At 38.8% G+C, this 25068-nt stretch overlaps 1 protein-coding gene across 2 annotated transcripts in view; it reads left to right on the forward strand.

Moving 5' to 3' along the window:
- LOC145992043 (C3 and PZP-like alpha-2-macroglobulin domain-containing protein 8) overlaps positions 1–25068 on the forward strand; it is a 911691-nt gene that overhangs the window by 878632 nt on the left and 7991 nt on the right. For both annotated transcript variants that reach the window (XM_083128164.1, XM_083128165.1), the window contains one exon: positions 1254–1413. In XM_083128164.1, the coding sequence (XP_082984290.1) occupies positions 1254–1413 (160 nt within the window). The remainder of the gene's footprint in view (positions 1–1253; positions 1414–25068) is intronic.

The raw sequence follows: 25068 nt of genomic DNA on the forward strand, positions 1-25068 counted from the left end.
CGTGATCATAAAATATGTTTATGTATACTCATACGTGTAATGTTGCTGTGTATGCTTTCCTTTAATAAAAGGCTAAGGGGCAAGACAGAATTTTCATGTCATCATATTTCGGAATTCCAAGTTTTCCTGGATAAAAAAGAAGTCAGGCTTACGTTCCTTACCCTGTTTATCTTTCGCTTCTCTTTTACCATGTTTTACGTTCACTCCACTCCCTACTCTTTCCATCAAACGATATACTGCTCGACCGCAGAAGGCAAGACCAGCTCGAAAGGACGAATCCACTCGTTATAGGGAAGGTAGATTAAAAAAAAATCATGAAGCAATGCTGTAGGTTTGGGATCACTATCCCGTTTCTATTCCTTCGATTGTTTGTTTATTATCGCCCGCTTTGTTGTGTCTGTGATGCCCTTTACAACTCTTAACTCAAATCTTGACGTATTTCGCCGGCGACGTGTGAAACTTCAACGTTGTTTGAGCAGACGATTTTTACAGAACCTGCTTTCCTTACCCACTCCATCCTTATTTTCCCGCTGGACTCGTCCAATCAGCGCATGCGCACTTGTGTCGCCATAAGGTTTCTGGTACCCCTCCCGCCACTCGTCAGTCTGCGGTCTGCTAGAAGACCAGGGCAGCCATCACTTACGCACTGGATCACGTCCTTTGTTCTCTGCCAATCAGAGCTCGCCGTTTCCTTTGCGAGGGGAATTTGAACACATGTTGTCACATTCACAGAGAAAGGAAGAGGAAGGCAATCGACGTTCACGTAGCAGGTGTTTCAGATGTGTAACGACAAAGAATTTGATTAGATTTGTATGCATGAATTTTGAAGTCCACTTTATGCACAGGTAGACTGTGCCTAGTTAAAATTGGGATCCGTAGCACTGTGGAACGTGCTCCCACAGTGTAGAAAACAGAACCCTGGACAACATAATTACAAGGCAACAACGTTACCATTACGTCATAAATCGGGAAGGTCCCCTAAGGGCTTGAATAGCTCAATAGTACTATATTTACTCTTTACAACAGCAGGGTCAGTTGCCATGTTTGCACGAAACGTACATTTGTCTAAAACGCCACGCAGAGGACTGATTCTTCTTTGCCGGGAGCTGCAGCTGAATAAACCTTGTAAATTTTAAGTCCGATTGACTGTACTCTCTCAAAATCTTGCACACAGAACGTAATTATAAAGCCCACTGTAATAGGAAGAGATTTTTCTGCAGCAATTTTTATAAATTAAAATATTTCTTTTTCAGATGGAAGGGGACCACACCGTCAGGAGTATTAAGAATCGAAGCTACTTTGTTCTCTGGGTTTGAGCTGGAGACCGTACGCCCAATGATGGACGAGAAAGGCGAAATTATGGATGTGCATTATGGATCCAGAATGGAGAAAGTGTGGTTCGTTCTTAGCAATGTGAGTATTCAAAATCAAATATTATTTAATGTGATATTTGTGCATTAGACATATTTGTTAAAATCATAAAACATGTTTTAGAGGGAGGGAGGCAAAGTAGAGAAGAGAGAAAAAAGGAAAAGAGAAATAAGAAAAGAGAGAGAGAGAGAGAGAAGTAAGGAAATGAAAGTAGAGAGAAGGGAGGGAGGAAGAGGGAAAGAGACGTAGAAAAGAAGAATTAAGGAAACATACAAAGTGAGAAATAGGTATGGGGAAACAACTACTGAGAAACACACACACACGTGTTGGAAAGTCTTACTTATGTAATGATTTCGGATAGTAAAGATGAACAATTTAAAATGTTCATCCTAAGATTGATGATACAGTTGACATATTGTTACAAATTCAAATTCGTGGCACACTCACTGACATACATACACCGATAATATGTTCTCGACAACACAAGTCGCAATTCAGTGGAACGTGTATCCTACCACATAGAATATAGAAAATGTTCAGAGAAAATGCCACTCATTTACCAGCGATGTATGTATCTTCATTAAACGCTACGTCCAATGGACAAGGTCAGCAGGTTACATGTTGCAAATTTGTCCCTTACTTTCAGGGATTGCTGGGATAATACATAACAAGTATGTTCAAGTTCAGTTAAGGTTTGTTTAAAACCATCTGAAAAATCAAATTCCCTTTAAACTTACATGTGTAAAGATGAGATCTCTTACTAATGTGTGGCCAAACTCCAGAGTGTATGGCCCCGATGGCGCAGTGGTAGCGTCGTCGCCTTGTAATCAAGGAGTCCCGGGTTCGATACTCAGCGGAGACTCAAGTGGTTCGGATCCCACTTTAAACTGTAGGTCCAGTCCCGATTAGTCTTACTGTGCATAAAGTGGAATTAAAACACCAGATCAATCACCAATTCCGGAGTGGATGGCACACTGCGCTACGACGCTAGAGGTCCCGAGTTCGAATCCCTGCCTGGCCATGGGTGTTCTTTGTGAGTATCTCTCATCAATTTCCTCATATCATTAATCATCACTCATTCTCAGCTTAGCGTTTAGCCGAAAGTGGAATAAAAGAGACACTTACAAAAGTCAAATCAAATTATAGAGTTTTTCCCGTGATTCCTTTCAGTCTCTCGCCAGTTGCTACTATACGAGGGCCAATAAACTTTCTTACACTTCTTGGTTCATTTCTTTCATCCTATAAGTCTGAAAGGTACGTACGTTTCTACGAAGGCAACTTTCCTGTCATCAATATTAAGGACTCACCTATACGATGACCGCTTCTCTCTGATCGCACTCTGGACAAGTATAGAACAACGAAAATTAAGTATATTTCGCTTGAAAATGAACGATGTCAAAACTAGAGAAAATAGTATCATCTCCCAGTGGTGGTTAACCCAATTGTACAAACGCGCTGCATCAATTTGATAGTACACAGAACTAAGTTTTACGTAATACACAATCACAATTCTCAAGACATTCCCGTTATATAGTGGTTCGGGAAGGGCTACAACTCCTTAATTCGGCCCTCTAGCTGCTGCACCTCCTACAAGGAAACAGGAACAACACAGGAGTGCCATTTTCTTGCGAAGGAATTGACGACTTGTTTTCGATTGTCGGGGTTCATTTGCATCTGGAACGATACAATAGAAGTGGAGCATGCTCAGACAAACAGAAGAGGGGCGGATTCCCTGAATAGTTCACGATTGAAACAAAGCCCAGGACTCCATTAAGAATGCTTTCCGCGGAGAGACGAAGTCAGGTGAGCATGTTACGATCCACTTTCAGGCGTCACCAGAAGACAAAGGCTCCGCTCAAACAAAATCGCGCAGTTTGTCAGAAAGAGACGACCCCAGGGGTTAACAATTGTCCGGATGCGTGGTGCTAGGGTGTTGAGAGCATTAGGGAAATGTTTCAGGCTGGAGGATTTATTCAGAAAACCTGAAAGTGATTTCTTCACGAGATGAAACTCGTTATGTGGACATTGCTAGAGTGAGATTTAGGATGCGATAATCTCCAGCGAAAAACGACTCCTCTGTAGAATGAAGACTGGTTAAATGTGAATAACTAGAGGACGCAGTTACGAAAATGTTTACTCGGAGAGTTCTGCCTTTTGTTCAGTCTCTTTAATGGTTCTGGAAACGTAAGGAATTTACGGAGGTAATAACTTACTGTACAGCAAAGATCACATAAAGGGAAAATTAATTTCTATTGTTATGTTTGAGTTTTCGTCTCTTTTCGTTAGATACTTGTCAATTGTCTTTAAAAAGGTGCCACAAGTAACTGAGTAATGCTCACTAGACTATCGTTGAGCGGATTGATCATTTACTCGATGACTCCATCAAAAGTATGTTTTCCCCATTGTTCAACAAACAGTGCACATCATTTACACCAACAGTTTCATTAAAATAAACTATTTGTGACGAGTTAGAAATACCTGCAAGATTAAAATACATACCTTGTTACTTGAGTTTCATCTAGAATCACGTTGAAGTGTTCATCTTCAAAAACAAATAATTTCTTTCCAGCGACGCCATTATGCTCGTATTCGCCGCGAAACTAGCAGTAACGCTATAATCTGTCTCCCACTTTTAATCTGAGGAAGGTGGAAACTTGCTCGCGGAGAAAGTGATCAATGTTAATTGAGAGAAGTTTATGTGGCCTTCAAGAAACTGAGTGATCATGTTGCTCGCTGTACGTACAAATACGTGAGAGAGAAGAAATCTTGCTCATGGAGCTTAAAAGCAATACTCGTTGAGCGAAGCTTATTTTACTGTCAAGTTGCTGAACGATCACATTTCTAAGTGTGCTCTGAGATACTTGATGCGCTTCAGGTAACCCAATTTCAATATTGCAATTGAGTCATTGCTATCTTGTGTGACGGAGTGCTCAACATATCGCGCTACGAATTCAGGTATGTGCCTAATCACATGTTACATGGGTTCACAATCTATCAGTGTGGTCTCCATTAACCCAAGATATAGAAAGGCAGCGTAAAATAGCTGTAATTGAAAGAACCAAAGATACGCATAGGTTATTTTAGATATAATTTATCTACGAGGGAGAATCAAATGAAAACCGCAATTACTTTTTTCCCACTATTTTAATGCAGGGATAATGTGTGATTGTATATTATTTTTCTATATAGTCCCCTCCCAGTTCAATGCACTTACGCCATCGGATAAGTAGTGCTTCGATACCGCGTAAGAAAAATTCGGTTGACTGTGTAGCCACTCGTGCACCGCCGATTGGACGTCTTCATCAGATTTGAACCTCTGCCCTCCAAGGTGCTCCTTTAATGGACCAAAGATGTGGAAATCAGATGGTGCAAATCTGATGAGTATGGCGCATGTGGTAGGCATTTGAAGCGTAGGTCATCGATGATTTTCATGGTTGCACGAGCAGAATGAGGACGGGCGTTATCATGTTGAAGCAAAACACCTGCACTCAGCAATCCCCTTCGCTGTGTGCGTATCGCTGACCTTAAATGGTTCTTGAGAAGGTCGGTGTAGGTGGCACTAATCACTGTCGTACGTGGGGGCATGTAGTGTTCCAGAATAGGACCTTTCTTATCCTAGAATAAACTCAACATGACTTTCCCTGCAGAGGGCTGGCTGCGAAACTTCTTTGGTTTCGGCGAAGACGAATGTCGCCATTCTTTGCTTTCACGTTTTGTCTCCGGTATAAAATGGTGCACCCAACTTTCAGCCCCGGTGACAATGTGAGCTAGAAAATCCTCACCCTCATCTTCATAACGCCTCAGCAGCTCTTGACATGCGTCAACCCGACGGACTTTCAGTTCCTGCGTCAGCTGTCGAGGAACCCACCTGGCGGACACTTTTCTGTAGCGGAGTTCTTCATGCACTATGTGTTGTACTGAACCGAAGCTCATATTCAGCAAGGAAGCCATTTCAGCCAGGGTGACCCGCCGATCTGCTGCGGCTATGGACTCCTCTTTCACAACTTGCTGAGCCTGAACCGGACGGGGAGCATCAGTCAATAAAGTCGTACCTTTTGTGAATTTCTTGCACCAATCGTAGACTTGCCGCTGTGACAGACAGGCGTCCCCATACTTCGTCTGCATTCTCCGATGAATATCAACTGGTTTCACACCTTCAGTCCATAAAAATCGAATAACTCCACGCTGTTCCTGCTTGGTGCAACTGCGTAGTGGTGCCGCCATCTTGAATCAGCTGTTACTCAGATCGAACCCCACCTACCGGCACTGCTTCGTACTACCAGCTCGGAAAGACGTCAAGGACTGTGTCTGCAAATTTTCAAACGCCTAGAAAGAAAAAATGTTTTTAATGGCACTTTTGCGATTTTCATTTGATTGGCACAAAAACTAAAAATATTTAGGTAAAATAATGGATATATGATCAACATTTTATGTAAGACAAGCCTCATGAAAGTTTTTTCCCCTTTGGCATATATCATCAATTTTAATAATTATCAGAACATAAGATTAGATGAAATACTTCTAATCACTAATAGACCTATATTGTAATTTACTGACACCTGTACCATCAGAGGTTTAAACGCATTATTCATTGATCATAGCTATTTGAGCCAAGGTATTTCATAAAATGTAAACAAATTATGTTTAGTTTTCAGAGACAATAACCGGTAATATATTTTGATCTAAAGGACAGTGTTGAAAGCTACCCTGAAGATAGAGATAATCCGCGAAAGAGATTTGAGAAATCAACGGCTATTCAATGAAAAAAACAACTTATTACTACCTAAGGATCAAACATCAGAATTTACCTATTAAATAGCCGTGATTGAAATTATAAGAAAATCTACTAAAACCCTTAACTGATTTAACAGAAGGGGATTCTTAATTAGTAACGTATCAGAGGCCAATTGAAACATCAGATCTACAACAACAAAAAAAGGAAAAATTGACCACAGCACGCTAAGGGCGGGTGATTCGTAGTAATTGTAAAGTTGTAGAAAATGGTATGGCCATGTAATTATGAGATCAGCTCACTATTTAGCAAAATTTGAATGCAGTTTCTTTGGTATCCTCTATATGTGTTGCCACGTGCCAGTTCCGACGACAGAATGAAAAATGCTAGGAAGAAATGTTTCCCGAGAGCGACGACAGATGGCAGCGCACCATATAAAGAAGAGCAGAGTTCATTGTAGATACTAGGAGCGGAGAAGAGCGAATATATATGTTATAGTAAATGAAAAATACATAAAGGAAGAGTATAAAAATTATAGAAGGAGTGAATAAAATGTTGTATATGTATATAGCAAATCAAGATAATTAAGAATATGCTTGTATATGAAACAATTAGGAAAGTTAATAAGTGAACAAATGAATTCAGAAATGTATCTCCCTCCTTTTTGAACCTCTGACGAGGAGAACATCGTCAGTTTTTGTATTTGTCCGTCCCTCGGTGGCGCTGTGTTCAATTAGACGCCCCGAAGCACTTACAGTTGCGCTTCTTTTTAGACGCACTGGGCGATAGGCAGCGCTTGCTGTTAGCGATCCTGGGCTATTCCCCTTTTGGTCGTTACATAGGAGGTGGCGTTATTGTCAGTTTAGACGCCCCTAATCTTTCGATAAATATAGCTTGTGTTGTTTATATAATGCCGAAGAAAGCGAGTGCATATATGTAATAAATAAGATTACGCTTTAAAAGGAAAGACAATAAATTAGAAGATAGAAAAGAAGAATAAGCCTCCTCAAAAATTAGAAGAAAAGAAGAAGAAGCCGTTTCCTAAATAGAAAGAAGAAAAGAAGAAGAAGTATTTTCCAAAAATAGAAGAAAAGAAGAATAAGCCTTCTCCAAAATTAGAAAGAAGAAAAGAAGAAGAAGTTTTTTCCAAAAATAGAAAGAAGAAAAGAAGAAGAAGCCTTTTCCCAGAAATTAGGAGAAGAAAGAAGAAAAAGATTTCCTTTCAATTATTCATATATGTATAAGAAGAATATAACCGCCGTAAATTTGTAATCAGCATATATATATATATATATATTTCAATGTAAAATCAAGCTTCGCTATATATTTTCTCTGTATTGTGTATAGTTTCCAGACTATAGATCCGCATTTAACTATATCCTCTTGGCTATAAAAACGCTCTCTTATTTGGAATTCTCAAATAAAGAACCGATCCCCTGAGATTAAGACATTTGTAGCCGTGCTAAATAACATTTTTGTACGTACCCCCAGGGTCGTTGCTTAGTGTTGACCAACGTTGCGGCTAGCAGAATTGTGAATAAGAAAGCAAAAAGAGAGAAAGACAAGATGGAGGAAGAAAATAAGATCGAGGACGAGAACGGAGAAACTACAGTGGAGGAAGAATAAGAGAAAATAGAAGAAATGACCGTGATAGAAATGTTCAAGAAGTTGTCGATGCAGATAGAAGAGCACCACAGAAGGATGTTGGGATTGTTAGTCAAAAGGAAGAAAATAATAGAAGGAACAATGCTGTCGATCGAGAGTACGAGTTTAGATATGAATAGAATAAGCGAAGATGAGTTTTCCGAGATTAGAGAAAAAAATGAACAAAGAGATGAAAGTCCGGAAAGGAAAATTGGGGAAAGCATTTCTCAGATAGAAGTAGCCGTTTCAAGAACAGAAGAAAATGACAGCAAGACAGAAGCAGATGTTTCCAGAATAGGAGAAAACGAAAACAAAACAGAAGAAGCAAAAGTCCTGATAGATGATAGAAGTTGGAAGATGAAAGAGGAAAGTTCCAATGACGAGCATGACAGCAAGATAGAAGAAGAAGCTATAAAGTTAAGCGAAGAAAACAAATAAGAGTCAGATAAGAAAATAGAAGAAGAAGAAAGAGGAATAGAAAGGGATGAAAAATTTAGTTGTCAATATAATGATGTCGAAATAAAGATGAAAGAAGAACGTTCCAGTGACGAGTCTCTGACGGAGGAAGAAAAGAAGCATACGCCTAACCGAAGATGTAAACAAAGAAGGAAGAAAACTAAAATGAAATTTAGATATATTCACGTAAAGACATGGAGGAAGAAGAAGAGAAAGAAATTAAAAATATAAAAGAACCTGAAGAAAGTTAATAATATATTAAAAATGGTCGACATAGATCAAACGGATTTTTATGCTACTTCGCCAAAGAGAAGGATGAAGAAGACGAAACGGAAAAGACAAGGAGAGCATGCATTTGATGAAGATGTAGAACATAAGAAGAAGTCTTGGCAGAAACCAGATTGGAAGAAGAGAGAAATGAGAGTAATTTCTTTACTGGTGAAAAAAAGTTGGAAGAGTAGGAAGAAGGATCTTGAGAAGAATAGAAAAGAAAATAGAAGAAAGAGAAGAAGAGGAAGGAAAAGAGAAACAAGATAATGACAAGCAACGAGTATTTGAAACAATCGGTAGATACAAATAGGACTGACTAGTGCAAAGGAAGGAGATGTTATGATTTATAGACGGACAAGCAGACGTTTCTAGGATTAATAAAGTGTATGAAAAAGTTCCAGTTCACCAGAAGAAAAATTCGTGGAATCATTCGTTTGGGAAAATATTAACTATCTATTTGAAAGAAGAAAAATTTAGTTTTTTAATGTTAGTTCCTGTAAAAAGATATATAATACACATCGTTGGAGGAAAATCAATTCAGCAAATGATATCTTAGGAAAGAATAAAAAGTGCTAATTTATATCACCACCCCATTGAACAATGAGACTGATAGTGGAAGATGAAACCTGTAAAAAGACAGTTGCCAAAGAAAGTAATATGGAAAATGTAAATCAACTTTTCAATTGTACGAACAGAAGAGAAAGAAGATAGAACAGTTAGGCACAGAAGGAAGTTAATTATGAAGAAAACTCTCAGGAAAAAATGAGAATATAATATAGAAGATCGAACAGTATCAGTAAAATGAATTCTTGGTAAGCTTAGACGATTAAAAGTCATCGTGTATTTAGAAAAGTGCAAAAGAAATGGGTTGTAATCCCAGAAGATAAAGAAAAAACGGTTGTATTCCAAGAATTGGGTTGTAATCCCAGAAAATAAATATATCTAGATACATGCTGATATGAACCTAAGGCTGATGTGAAGAATTATTGTAGCTGATAAAAACACGTAGATGGTCAACTTAGAGAAGAAAGATAATTCTTTGAAACGGAAAAATCTGAGCTAACTGATAATCTGTAGAGAGATTTCTGAAAGAAGAAAAGGGTGAAACGAAAATTACTATTTTGGCAGGACATCGTCAGGTAAAGACTATCTTGGAGAAATTATACAGGTTTAGCATTAGACGAGCAGGCTTGCAGGAGATGAACTATTGAAGAATTACATTTTGTATCTAAAAATAACTTAAGAGGTCACGAATATTTCCGGAACTTGGTGATAAGATATCTAGAAACGAAAGTAGAAAGAAGAGAGAAATAGGGAGATGAGGAAAAATGCTGCATGCCAGGAGATATAATTGCACAGAGGAAGTGAAAAGTAATGTAAACAGTAGAAATGAGAGCCAATGAAAAGAGTCAAACGAGATGTAGAGAAAGTGGAAAAATTTATCTATCTCCAAAAGATTTCTTCCAATAGAGAAATTTTTCATCCTCAAGGAGGGGATATTGTGTCACGTGCCTGTTCCGACGACACAATGAAAAATGCTAGGAAGAAATGTTTCCCGAGAGCGACGACAGATGGCAGCGCACCATATAAAGAAGAGCAGAGTTCATTGTAGAGACTAGGAGCGGAGAAGAGCGATTATATATGTTATAGTAAATGAAAAATACATAAAGGAAGAGTATAAAAATTATAGAAGGAGTGAATAAAATGTTGTATATGTATATAGCAAATCAAGATAATTAAGAATATGCTCGTATATGAAACAATTAGGAAAGTTAATAAGTGAACAAATGAATTCAGAAATGTATCTCTCTCCTTTTTGAACCTCTGACGAGGAGAACATCGTCAGTTTTTGTATTTGTCCGTTCCTCGGTGGCGCTGTGTTCAATTAGACGCCCCGAAGAACTTACAGTTGCGCTTCTTATTAGACGCACTGGGCGATAGGCAGCGCTTGCTGTTAGCGATCCTGGGCTATTCCCCTTTTGGTCGTTACATAGGAGGTGGCGTTATTGTCAGTTTAGACGCCCCTAATCTTTCGATAAATATAGCTTGTGTTGTTTATATAATGCCGAAGAAAGCGAGTGCATATATGTAATAAATAAGATTACGCTTTAAAAGGAAAGACAATAAATTAAATGAAAGAAAAGAAGAATAAGCCTTCTCAAAAATTAGAAGAAAAGAAGAAGAAGCCTTTTCCTAAATAGAAAGAAGAAAAGAAGAAGAAGTATTTTCCAAAAATAGAAGAAAAGAAGAATAAGCCTTCTTCAAAATTAGAAAGAAGAAAAGAAGAAGAAGCCTTTTCCTAAATAGAAAGAAGAAAAGAAGAAGTATTTTCCAAAAATAGAAAGAAGAAAAGAAGATTTTTTTTCCAAAAATAGAAAGAAGAGAAGAAGAAGAAGCCTTTTTCCAGAGATTACGAGAAGAAAGAAGAAGATTTCCTTTCAATTATTCATATATGTATAAGAAGAATATAATCGACGTGAATTTGTAATCAGTATATATATATATATATATGTACAGGGTGTCGCAAAACTCTTTCAATAACGCTTGGGAGCTGGTAGATATCATAAAAACAAGTAACTTTTCCCTATAAAGTTTACCTCGAAAGCGCTTAGTTTCTGTTCTATAAGCGCTTAAAGTCTATCCTGTACGTATGCAACCCAACACAGCAAACGCTTGCTCTTACATAACTAGCAGGGGCGCGTGGCAGGGTTGCCACTAGCGTTCCTCGTTAAGAGAGACGACTTAAAAACAACAACTTGGGAGTCTTGCTTGAGCAAAATCCAAAACATTAATGATACTTGCGATGTTGTAAGAAGGATTCACAGTATTTATAAACTGACCAAAACAAATAATCGGCAGACTGAAATTCAAGATTACTCATTCTAAAATATCTCCATAATTGATTTGATTGATTTGGTTTATTTTAATTCGCTTTTCTGCCACCTTTGTCTAATCGCGAAGATGAGGATAATATGATGAAATAACAAATGACATCAATGTCTAGACCAGGATTTAAACCCGAGACACTGGCACCGTAGCGAGCTGTGCTAACCACATCACCACGGAGTGTTTCGTATATCATGCAATATCAACAATTGCAAGGGACACGTGATATAGGGGAAATCCACGAACGAACAAATGTAAGCATGATGTGTTTGATGCTTCGTTTCGAACACGCAGACTGTAATGTAGAAATTTTAAGCGAAAAATGCAGGCTCGACCAGGACTCGATCCCGGTTTATTACAATTTATTTGAAAATTATTCCTATCTGTAATAGCGTTATTGCTAATCGTGTTTGTCTCATAAGGAAATAATTGCGAGGCTCTTTTCATTTATTGATTGATTGATTCATTGCTTGATTGATTTGCTTTATTTTACTTAGCTGTTTGTGCCACTTTTGGCTAATATACGAAGATGGTGATGAGTGATGATATGATTAAATTGATGAATGTACACTCACAAACATACATGCCCAATCCGAGATTCGAAGCCAAGACCCCTAGATTATTTTAGAAAACAGTGGCTACCTATAAATTTTACCGACAACTGATATGCATGTAAGAAAAAGTATGTGTTTCAAAAATTGCTATGAAGGAAATTCCAACGATTATTTGCAATACTAGGAACATGCGAATTAAAAACTTTCTCCCCTCCCTCTCTCTCTCTCTCTCTCTCTCTCTCTCTATCTTTCTCCCCACTCAAACTGGTTAATCTTGAATGCTCTATTAAAGAAGTTGTAGGAAGAAATTAATATTTCACTGAAAGGAATTACATTGAGTTCGGTGCATACTTACTGCCTGTACTAGTTTGTTCTGCACTTCACGATATCGTTTGATATTGGTACATCAAGAGAAATCCTCGTAATTTACACTCTATTCATGTGTGCGAATTAGTTTTCTCATTTTGTGTCTTTGCTTAGCATTCCTTTCATGGAACATGAAAAAAAAAATCAAAAGGAAACCATTGAGTACACGTCATAAATTGTACATATTTATCATTCATTGTAGCAACTTGATATCAACATTGAAATGTAAGAGTTATATTTTCGGAAGGCACCAAAATGTCAACTTATAGTTCACCCTGGAAACAACGTTTTGTGGCAAACGAGCGAGATTCTGACATCTAGATGAATTTCCGGAATAATTGGTGTGAATTTATATTATTCTCATTGTACATAATTTTCCTACACTTTCGGGCAAATATAATACGAGGACATAAGATTCAGTGACATTTTTGTCCAGGTCGAAACTCGTGTCCGGAACATTCGGTAGAGAGGGATCATGTGTTGATCACTAAACGTACTCAGCCCCCGAAATGGCTCAAGAATATTCATCTGCCGGAGATTTTTGTTTATTTTCAGCCTGCTTTTTATAACGAACTCGCTTTGCAATAGCGCTACTTCACTTTATTTCTAATAAATAAATTGTAATAACATTACAGTCTGCGTGTTCGAAACGAGGCAGCAAACACATCATGCTTACATTTGTTCGTTCGTGGATTTCCCCTATATCACGTGTCCCTTGCAATTGTTGATATTGCATGATATACGAAACACTCCGTGGTGATGTGGTTAGCACAGCTCGCTACGGTGCCAGTGTCTCGGGTTTAAATCCTGGTCTAGACATTGATGTCATTTGTTATTTCATCATATTATCCTCATCTTCGCGATTAGACAAAGGTGTCAGAAAAGCGAATTAAAATAAACCAAATCAATCAAATCAATTATGGAGATATTTTAGAATGAGTAATCTTGAATTTCAGTCTGCCCATTATTTGTTTTGGTCAGTTTTTAAATACTGTGAATCCTTCTTACAACATCGCAAGTATCATTAATGTTTTGGATTTTGCTCAGACAAGACTCCCAAGTTGTTTTTAAGTCGTCTTTCTTAACGAGGAACGCTAGTGGCAACCCTGCCACGCGCCCCTGCTAGTTAAGTAAGAGCAAGCGTTTGCTGTGTTGGGTTGCATACGTACAGGATAGATTTTAAGCGCTTATAGCACAGAAACTAAGCGCTTTCGAGGTAAACTTTATAGGGAAAAGTTACTTGTTTTTATGATATCTACCAGCTCCCAAGCGTTGTTGAAAGAGTTTTGCGACACCCTGTATTTAAATGTATATACAAGCATCGCTATATATTTTCTCTGTATTGTGTATAGTTTCCAGACTATAGATCCGCATTTAACTATATCCTCTTGGCTATAAAAATGCTCTCTTATTTGGAATTCTCAAATAAAGAACCTATCGCCTGAGATTAAGATATCTCTAGCTGTGGTAAATAACATTTTTGTACGGACCCCCAGGGTCGTAGCAGTGTGTGTGTGTTTATACATAAACAACTGTTGCTAACTTCATAGAAACGTAATTTGATTAATACAGTGCAAAAAGTGGCACTGCGAAATGGCGAATCAACATCAAATTACATCAGTGACAATAGAAGATTAATTGAATTAAAATGTATTTGCTTAGGTTAATTAATCTCTTGTGGTTGACCCTCTCTACGCTCCAAGTAATGGATATGCAAATTATGTAAACGATTACTCTGCACGTACATTTTCTTCTCTTGTACGATTCAGAGCTTCAGGTTCGGTAGGCTAATGATAAAATAATCACTTTGATATTATCGTATTTTATTTGTATTTTTGTTATTTGCCGTCTCTTTTTTCACTTACACTTTGGGATAATCGCAACGATGAGGATGATTGAACGTTAGATGAGATTTATGTAGGGACAGATACAAAAAACTTACATGACTGTTCTACTGTTGGTCATAGCTTATTATACTATCCTCTTAAGGTGTCAGAAGGTGAATATACACCCTGTATTATGACAAACAGAATCTTTTACAGGGTAATCGAAAAGAAAGACACAGTATTTACAATAAGTGCTAGAAATTTTCACCATTGTGAGATTTACACAACTGAATACGGTGAATCATGTTTGTAAAGACTCTTCTTAACGTTTGCTGTGAAATTGGATCAACACAGTTTTGAATATTTGCTTGCAAATCCGGAATAGTGTATGGATGTGTTACGTAGGCATCACTCCTGTGGTGATAAATCAGGAGCTTACCACAACTCCTAAGAGATTACTTGTCTGTGAAAATAGTGTACCAAATATGCCATTATGTTGGCGGTATGGGCTGTAGCACTATCCTGTTGATACCACGTGTGTTGTAACCTGTCTGCGTGTATACATCTGTCAACAAACTCTCTCACCATCTGTATGTATCGATCACTGTTTATTGTGTCATAAAAGATTGTCATGGAGATGCGACTGCGTGACTTTGTACACCACCAAACACAAAAAACAAGACAAAAGAAAAAGCAAAACAAATCCATAGCTAATCACATGTCCACATCAACAATTTTGCTTAATAACTGCTTACGCAGTTTACACCCTCAATTAATGCAATTTTCACTGTTATTCACCACAAGTAAAAAATAGTAAACAATAAAAAATAACAATCAACTGCATTCCCCCATAAGGTTTCGTCTCTTTTATCACCCTGTACAAACATTTAAATTTAAACAAAATTTATATGAAATACTGTACAGTTACGATGAGATCAAATGAACCAAGCATCTAGATCTGACAATACAAAAAGCCTTAAAAACCTTAAAACCCTGTCAAATGTTAAGCATCTTTATTATACTCATATATTGCCAGCACTTGTTTACTTCCATCATGACTTTTTGAACGTACAGTACATACTTGTTTTTTCCTGCTTGGGAAACTTTTAAAGCAGGGGAACGAACTTTTTAGACCTTCCACTCTTTACTTTATCTTCCCTTCGAGAGCGTTTAATAACTTCTTGAGAGAGCTCATAAATTCTTCCACATTGTTTCTTGGGAGATTTTACGAGGTGCCTTTTGATATAATTTTCCCTTCATGCGTTGTCGCTGATAATCTCTGCCCTTCTCAAAAATATTTGCTGTCAAGTTTCAGTAAAGACATGTATTTATTTTATGTGAAGTGTTCATTTCCTGTATGGAATTCTCTTGCCATTGCTAGGAATATTTTTTAATTGTTTCTATGACTATTCGTAGTCTTATCATCCGTGCAAGTGATCTCACGCGGGATTTTTTAGTTAATGTCCCGTAATGAGGATCCCTGGGGTTAAACCAGCTTCTCGTGAGGGTGGGGTCTCTCTGACTGCCTTACCACCAGGGCATTGAAGCAAGAAAAGCGAACGGCAAATACAGAAGTAATTAAGAGATCCTCGAGATAACACAGAAAATGCATTTGAACCTTTGTATTTAAAAAAATTCTCCAGGAGTTCTTGTTTTTATATTTGTATTCTCCTTGCTTACTCTTCTTTTTGAGCATCCCAGAATGCATAGTGATAAAGTCGTGCCTTGTAAACAGGGGATCCTGTGTTCAATACCCCGTTAGGGCACATGTGATTCGGATAACACTTTAAACTGTAAGTTCAGTCCCGATTAGCCTTTGTATGAATAAATACGGACTTAAAACAAAACTCAAACTCAAAAACTAAAGCCTACTCTCCTATTTAATATTTATTATTAATATTTATTTGTTCAGCACAGAATACATTTACCAATACACCGTGAATAAATAACAAGAGAGAAAAATAAATAAATGAAAATATGAACGCCTATGTACACAAAATATACATCAATTTATGAACTTATTGTTGTGGTTATCTTTTTTTTCAGCACACTACGTGAGTCTGTAAACATATCGAAGTCTACAGTTTTTAATAGTTCATTCACCGTGTCCTGCATGCGCACTGCAGGTGAAAACCTATGCGTGTTGACCCTTGACCTCTCCGTGTAGAATAATTTTCTGTTTCTTGAACTGTGTCGGCCTGCATTAAAGTTTATACTTTCTAACAGTGCAGAACACTCACAGCCATGGTTAATCAATTTCTGTAAGAAAATGACGTCACTGACGACTCTTCTGTTGAACAAAGTTTCCAGACCGAAATGCTTGCATAAAGATGTATAGTTCTTTTTGTGATATTCAATGTTCAACTTGAAGCACAGCCATTTCACAAACTGCCATTGGATGCTCTCTTGCCATGTTTTGTACTGTGGATTCCATATGAGACTGCAGTATTCCAGTACTGGACGAACGAGTCTGACGTATATTTTTACAACCGTAGGCACAGAGAAATAAAACAGAAAATTTCTTCTGATGAAACCAACTAGCTTTATGCACCTTTTCACCAAGGCTTGATAATGGGTGTTGAACGACAGGTCAGATGTGAAGTGGACACCGAGGTCAACGATAACTCTCGTACGCCTCACCGTCGAGCTGTCAATTTTATACTCGTGTGTGATGGTTGTTTTTTGTTGGTGAATGACATAACGTTGCACTTATTCACATTTATGATCATTCCCGTCTGCTTACATCAGTTTGCGAAGGAGTTTAGGACTTCCTGCAGCGTATGACAGTTATTCAATGAGCTGATTGGGTAGTACAGTTTTATATTGTCTGCGTACATTAGAATATTGACTTTTTGCAGGTGGCTCAAAATATCGTTGACGAACAGAAGGAAAAGGTGTGGACCTAAGTTGGATTCCCGTGGGACTCCCGACGAAACTCTTCTCTCGGCCAAGGCGAACCCGTTAGGACAACTGCTTGTGTGCGATCAGAAAGATAGCTTGCTAGTAATTTGTGCAAGTTACCGGAGATTCCAACACTAAGTAGTTTCTGGAGAAGGATGGAATGGTTTATTCTGTCGAATGCTTTGCTGAGGTCTGTGTAGATTACGTCCAACTGTCCTTTGTTGTTTATACAGTTCACTATGCTTTGTCTTATCACTGCTAAGTTCGTGGATGTGGATCTGCCCTGCACGTAACCATGCTGATGAGGGGCTATGACAGTTCTTAGATTCCATCTGAGGTGATCGAAAATGAGTGATTCGAATTCTTTGGAGAATATTGGCAGAAGGGAAATTGGACGGTAATTGCTAATGTTGTGTTTGTCTCCTGATTTAAAAACTGGGCTCACGAGAGCTTTTTTCCATCGGTGGGGGAAGAAACCTGTTGTTTTTTTTTGTTTTTTTTTAAGAGGATTACTAACGGTGGAATGAGTTCATTTGCACAAGCAGAGATGAAGTGTGAAGATAGAAGATCTGAACCTGTGGATGTGCTTTTTTGTACGCCCTTAAGCTTTGATGTGATTTCCCCACTTGTCAGTGTGAGTTGAGGTATCGCGAGCAGATTTTTAGTTTCCAGTGTGTGATCTAGCAGCTGGCGTTGCTCGGGAGAATAGAAGCTAGAAAAATATACAGAAAAGAGTTCACATGAGTATTCTGGATGTATTGATGATGTTTCTTCGTAGTAAAGATGAGATAGTATTCTACTCGTGCGGGATTTGCTTCTAAGGAAGTTGCACATCATTTTCGGGTTACTGTCAATTTGTTCATCCATGCTGGTTAAATATTCCATATATTTTGATTTTTGCATCTTTTTAAAGTTCGATACGTGTGCGGAAAATTCAACGTAGTCACTCTGTAGTCGTGATTGCGCCTTCTATGCGCACGTTCTTTTGATTTTAAGATACATATTAATTGCCCATCGAACCAAGCCGGATATTTCCTTCGCTTATTACGAGCTAAGGGGACAGTGTCATCAAGTGATGAGAATAACAGTTCATAGAAGGTTTCGCACATTTCGTCAACGTCGTCTGTCAGCTGCATAATGTCCAACGGCACGCGTTCAAGTAGGCTTTTGATCTCAGAAATATTCGCTTTATGCCAAGCGTACGAGTGATAGGGGTGTGCAGGATCCAGAAAAGTCGGGACCGGGATCGGGGAAAAATTCCCGTCCCGATCCCAACTTCGGGAAATGACTTCTCGACTTTTCGGGATCCCGAGCAGTCGGGAAATACCGAATGGCCATTTTAAAAAGTCGTTAATTTTCGACGTTTTCTGCATTCTAAGTTTCTGAAACTTATCGGATATTGTTAGTTTTTATTCCAGAAATGCAAAACCAATCACTTAAAGTAAAAATGACGTGTAGAACTCGAGATTTTCAGAGCTTCGGGAAATTTTGAACACTTCCCGTCCCGAAAATTTCCCGGCTTTGTCGAGAAATGGCGAATATTTCCGTCCCGAATGCCGGGATTAAAAAAAAACAAACGTCCCAATCCCGTCCCGACCAAAGAACACCCCTAACTTTTAATGTTAGCGGCCTTGGTGACACGAGATATGGCAACACTGCATTGTACCGTTACGTGGTCAGAGGGAACTGCGGATTCCTCCAGTAACACGCTCGGGTGGGTTTTCATTGCGTTCAAAAAGATAAGGTCTAGAAACAGGTCCTTGCGGGTGGGGAAGGGGTTGACTTGAGATAGGCCTGCTTCGGATACTAAATTTAGAAAGTCCCGACTTATTCCTAAGTCTTTAATACACTCTGGATGTAACTTGTTTTCATTATTACTTCTTTGCCACATTATTGTTGTGAAATTGAAATCACCGACCAACACTAATATGTAATTTTCACTCATCTGCGATTGTAATGTTGAAGCTTATCCAGATCGTTTGAAGAGGGGGAAAGGGGGAATTTAGACATTTACTAGATAAAGTTTCCTACTTACGTTGAAGGGGATTTCCACCCAGACTATTGCCATGTCGGTCTCGGCGGAGGTCAGTCTTCTCGCTCCTATGTCCGACGTAACAGCAGTCAGGACGTCACCACAATGATCCACAAATTAAGGATGCACATCTTGCCTGTCTTTCCTAAATACCATGTAATGGTCACTAAGCAACTCGCTGTCGCGCACACAACCACGATTCGGTTATGGAAATTGCGTCGTAGTCAAAATCACCAGCAAAAGCCAGGTTAAAATCATGTAGAAATTTGTTATTTATACTTCTGGCGTTATGGTAATATACGCGTATGTTAAACACTGCACTGTCATTCACTTCCGATCCTGGAGGATCTGGGTTAAGCGACACCACCTGATAGCAATATAACACAGAGTAAGTGCCTAAGGGACGCACGTCTCTCGTCACTGGGACTGGAACACCGGGAGCTGTTGTTCGCGAAGGCCGCGTGGAAGACAAAAGCTAGCAAGAATATGTATCTTCTCACAGCACACTTCCAGAGCAGCACATCTGTCATATTCGTCTCGTTTCTTGATGGTTTGCACGCCATAGCCCTGATCAGCAACGGTTGGACCGTTAACGAGGACGAAAAACCATATGTATACAGTCTTCGTTACAGAGCTCGTTGCTTTCACGCCGCCGCCATCTTGAACCTGAGTTATAACTCACATACAGAAACTTTATCACCGTAAGATATCCGTAGCGTAATAATATAATTATTTTTCTGAAATATGAGCTGTTCTACCAAATTATTTTATCTTAACTGTATAAAAGTTATTTGTTACTTGTGCTTAATTGGCTGTAAGTGGGGTCAAGCTCTGTTAAGCTAGGTAATAACAGTAAGATAGTATTTAAGATAAGCTATTGTAATTACCCAAGAACGAAGAAGAAACCGTTATGTAAACAAAACTAAATTGATTAATTGATTTATTTCACTTTGCTTTTCTGTCACTTTTGGATAATCGCGAAGATGAAGATACATGGCAATAAGATGATACATATAAAGGAACAACACTACACTGGTTGTGAGTCCAGGCGCCAGAGCCTCGATAGTCTGCAAAATGCGTCCAGGATGTACTAGGTAGAAGAGAGGTTGATATTTGGGTGTCTTCAAGAAACGTAACTCCTTACACCCAAAACAAAACCTAGCACCATTGAAAATATGATGCACGTGCTTTATATTGCTAGTATAATTATAAAATTAGTAACATAAATTAATACTGAGAACATTTCTTTTTGCCTTGAAAACCGCTTTAGTAATATTCTCATATAATTGTTTAATCAGAACACGGAACACCAATATTTGAAACGGTGTTGCACTGCACATTAAAAAATATACAAAATATTTTCTGAACACCTTAGCTTATAGAAATATTTGTATTTCGAACCGAGCGAGCTAAAATAATAAATAAATGCATATCTTTGCAAAGCGATAATGTATTAGGGTACTGATTTTTACGTTCAGTGCTGAGCCCTTTAATGTTTGCAATTTTTTCTCTTACTATATCAGTCCCCGGGGCGATCGTCTGGTCAGTCTGCCCCCTAGTTAGCGGTCTGCAAATGACAGATCAGCATCCCGCCGCCTTCCAAAGTGAAGAAAGGAACCATTGTGAATAGCTAATAATAACCATCGAACAGGAAAACTCGGAACATTTGATTCCATGATAACGGAATCAATGAAAGCGCTTTTTCAATTTGGTATAATCCTCCACTTCACTCGGTACGATTGTGAATTTCATCTCGTTTGTACAGTCACGGACACTTCTGGGCTGAAACAACCCCATTGACTTTCAATGGGATCATTACGGCCCAGAAGTGTCTGTGACTGCACACTCACATCACTTAGTACTCCGGCAGCTTGTTTATACAGCATATTCGCAGAAGATGCAATTCAACTTACAAGTGTATCAATATACGCTGTATAAAACCACTCACTACTAACTTCCTTAACCCTGTACTAATTTGTAATTTGCACCTTTCTTTCAAGAATGCTCCTAGATTTATCACACTACAGTTACAATCTGCCATAAATTACCGATGCAAGTGCGCATGAGCTGACTCGACTAGTTCAGTGGGAACATGAAGGTTGAACGGATAAGGGAAACAGTTTCCATGAAATCGTCTGTTGATGAAAAAAAACATTGAAGTTCCACAGCTTCCTTAAAGAAACGATTTTCCAAGGCCATGGACGCATCCCCCCCAAGTCTTTCTTCGAACCCTCCAAAGAATTGTTCGTCATAACTCCCCTCCCCTCCACACTACACACACACAAATATAGTTTGGATAAATACGCAGTAATTAATTTTTGTTCGAATGTCGTTAATTTGATTTATTTTTCTTAAAAAAAAGTTATCGAAATACAAAACCTATACACAACGATAACTGACAGTATTTTACAATTGTCAGCCGTAGCACAGGAACGCAAACAAGCGAAGCGAATCGTGACTGAAATCATCCAACACTAAAACTGAAGTCAGAAATTACGAGCCGACTCAGAACTATCTCAAATGAAACACTAGATATTGTTTACCACTGGCCCAGATGCCAGCAATCGAAAGGCTCGTGACATTCGAAACTTTCATCGCAGTTGAAATTGAAAGACTATTAGAAAAAAAAGCACGGCAAGGTATATAGAATTGGTAGCTAAACTATAACATTTTGTTCTCCCCATGCCATGAAGTGTCGTCCGACGAAGACGACTGCAGCTACGCACCCTGACAAATGGTCTTGACATATTTCCTATTGTTTTAGTCCCTTGTGTTTTTCTAGCTGCCTCTTTTACGCTCGGCGAACAAGGACGCTTCCAAATGGCCTTGACACATTTCCTATTGTTTCAATCCCATGTGTTTTTCTAGCTGCGTCTTTTTCGCTCGGCGAACAAGCACGCTGCCAAATGGCCTTGACACATTTCCTATTGTTTCAATCCCATGTGTTTTTCTAGAAGCGTCTTTTTCGCTCGGCGAAAAAGCACGCTGCGAAATGGCCTTGACACATTTCCTATTGTTTCAGTCCCATGTGTTTTTCTAGCTGCGTCTTTTTCGCTCGGCGAACAAGCACGCTGCCAAATGGCCTTGACACATTTCCTATTGTTTCAGTCCCATGTGTTTTTCTAAAGTTGTTCCGACTGGAGAATGGATTTGGAAATTCTATTTTTATCTTTTCTGTCGAAAGCCAAAGAGGGTTACATGAATCGCTGAACCAATCGGCTTTCTCGAGTTGTCGCGGTGACGCGTTGCCAAATTTTTCGTTTCGAAACAGGTGGTACCCTCAATAAGGCCAAGCACAACGGTGCCTAATTGTTGCCGCAGCGCAGCAAGCGAATGGGTCTCCGATTCCCTGCCTCTCCCTGAAATGCGAGCGAAGGGGGCATGTTGACAGGAAGAGGCGTCGTGTACGACTGGTCAAAAATCAGGCGTGTAGCAACCGGTAGCAACACCACTTTTCTCCCCTTGATCTGCAGGCGGAAAATCTGGTTTTTCTCAAGTCCATTCTTTAGCCTGGCGGATTTTTGCTTCGTCTAATTCGCTCGGCGAACAAGCACGCTGCCATATGGACTTGACACATTTCTTATTGTTTCAGTCCCATGTGTTTTTCTAGGTACGTCTTTTTCAACGAGCGAAAAAGATGCAGCTATAAAAACACATGGGACTGAAACAATAGGCCATTTGGCAGCGTGTGTAGCTGCAGTCGTCTGCGTCGGACGACACTTCTAGGAAAACGTACCTTGAAAGGGAAGTTAAGAGTTGGAAAAGCCACAAAACAAAACGAGCTATTAGAAACAAGCAACCGAATGCATACAAACGAAATACTAATTTGAATCTTACAGCTTTCTTTCGTGCGTTTATACTTACTCCCGTCATCAAGTGTAGACTCGTTCTCTTGTGCTAGCCTTAAGCCTCACCATCGGAAGTTAGACAGTATGGACACATTCCTGTGAACAGAAAAATGTCGTTAAGGAAGACAGTTCACAAAGATCATGAAACTGTCGCTCAGATTCTGCATACACATATAAATTTAGCCAATAGCAGATATGAGATTGATTCTAAAAATTTCGTAAAAATTACAATTATCAAAATATACAGACGTATATATCTTTTACTGGTACATAAGTTGCATCAGAAAAATAATATATGAAGCCAAAATAATTCACGTCATAGGCAGAAACTGGATCATTTTGGAGGGGGATTATACATCACGCAAAACTAAATAATTGGGTTATGAGCCATTAACCCGGAACTCAAAATATTACTGGCTTAAAATGGTTCTAGCCGAAGAGCGCCAACATTGAATACTAGGGTATTTTGATAAATTTTATTCACACCTCGAAAATAGAACCAAATAATTTTTTGTGTGAAATTGAAATAGAGACCAAAAGTTGCATTATATGATCCTATAACCCCTCACTAAAATGTATTTTTCTTAAAATACACTTCAAGTTTTTTTTTTAAAGTTGATATAGTGTACCAAATATTCAACTGCAACGAATCCCATCGCTTCATGCAGCGTGTGATAAAATTGTATACAACTGTCTTAGGAGAGTATGAGCTGTTTAAGTCTTTACGCTACATGACCCAGAGCTCACGGTTGAGACATAAGAGTCCGTGTCCTTTGCGCGGAGTAATTTGCGCGGAGGGTTCTTATCGGTTCATTTCCGCCGCGACATATGTCAAGACCTTCCTTGGTGGGTTTTCCCACAATCCGCGCGCACGTGTGTCTATGACGTTGCCCAACTGGAGCTGTGTTTATCTTCGATTGAAAAGGAAGGTGATTGGTATATGAATGTAAGATGAAAGTATGTATGAGTGATCTACTTTGGGAAGTTAGTATTTATGTAAAACTGAGACTTGTAAGAGTCGACAAGATGGCTGAGAATATGAAAATATCAATATATCGAAATGGACAAATGTGTTGATTGTGTTCTTTCGAAGTACAGAACATCAGGCAATCTTCGAGGATGCCTTCGAGAATTTGCATACCTACAAGAATTCAAATAACGTTTGTACTGTTCTTGTGCAAGTGTATCGAAATATTGTGTTTATATATACGTAGCGATTACTTATATAATGTTTGCAAAAAATAACACTGTATTTACAATGTTTTTTTGACGATTAACGATAAATGATTAATAGTTAATATTCTGATGCTGATTTATGTATTTTGTGTTGTGGAATAAAATTGATACAAGTAATCCCGTGTAACGTCTTTTGAAATAAGTAAAGTCATATTTGACTCTGTGGATAGGTTTAACATTTCAGTGTAAACACAGCTGTGCAACGTCATAATATACGTTTGATTTTATGTTTTAAGTCCACTTTATGCACCATGTGGCCATAAACACACGTGCGCGCGGTGGTGATGACACTCTGGATTGTGGGAAAACCAGCCGAGGAAGGTCTTGACATATGTCACGGCGGAAATGAACCGATAAGAAGCCTCGGCGCAAATGATTCGGCGCAAACGACACGACACCGGGACATAATGGCCATAGAGTATCATACTGCTCAGTTCATTTAATTATTAAAGGGTCAGTTCTGTGTATTACATACACGTATTCAATTTTTTTGGAGTAATTCAGTGAAGTGTCCTTAGATCGTCTGGTATGTCTTTCCAGTATTGAGTTTTAGCGAATATGGAAGAGCCTTGCTTGGTCTCTATATACATTGTAATTACACTCAGATTTGACCCCTTCCGACATATTAATATTATTCTCTATACCAGGAGTCTGTGGCGCAACTCTGTGCGAGTGATAACTCAAGAGGGCTCGAGCAATGAACGCGTGAGAGAACATGAATGGAGCAACGCGTCTGCAGCTACAACAGCCCGAAATGTTGAGTTCCTCCTACTCGCTTTCTCCCCTTCCGGCGTTGCTCCACAGACTCCAGGAACAGACTCCTAGCTTGGTCCTGTCACACATGCATAGAAATTTCCTCTTCAGAAATTTCCCCATATCTGACAAGAGAGTTATTTCCACAGTCTACTATTTGCAATCCAAGGGGGGTGGAGAATGAAAATCCATG

The sequence above is a fragment of the Lepisma saccharinum genome, chromosome 9 (assembly GCF_977018435.1).
Source record: "Lepisma saccharinum chromosome 9, izLepSacc3.1, whole genome shotgun sequence".
Classification (NCBI taxonomy): Eukaryota; Metazoa; Arthropoda; class Insecta; order Zygentoma; family Lepismatidae; genus Lepisma; species Lepisma saccharinum.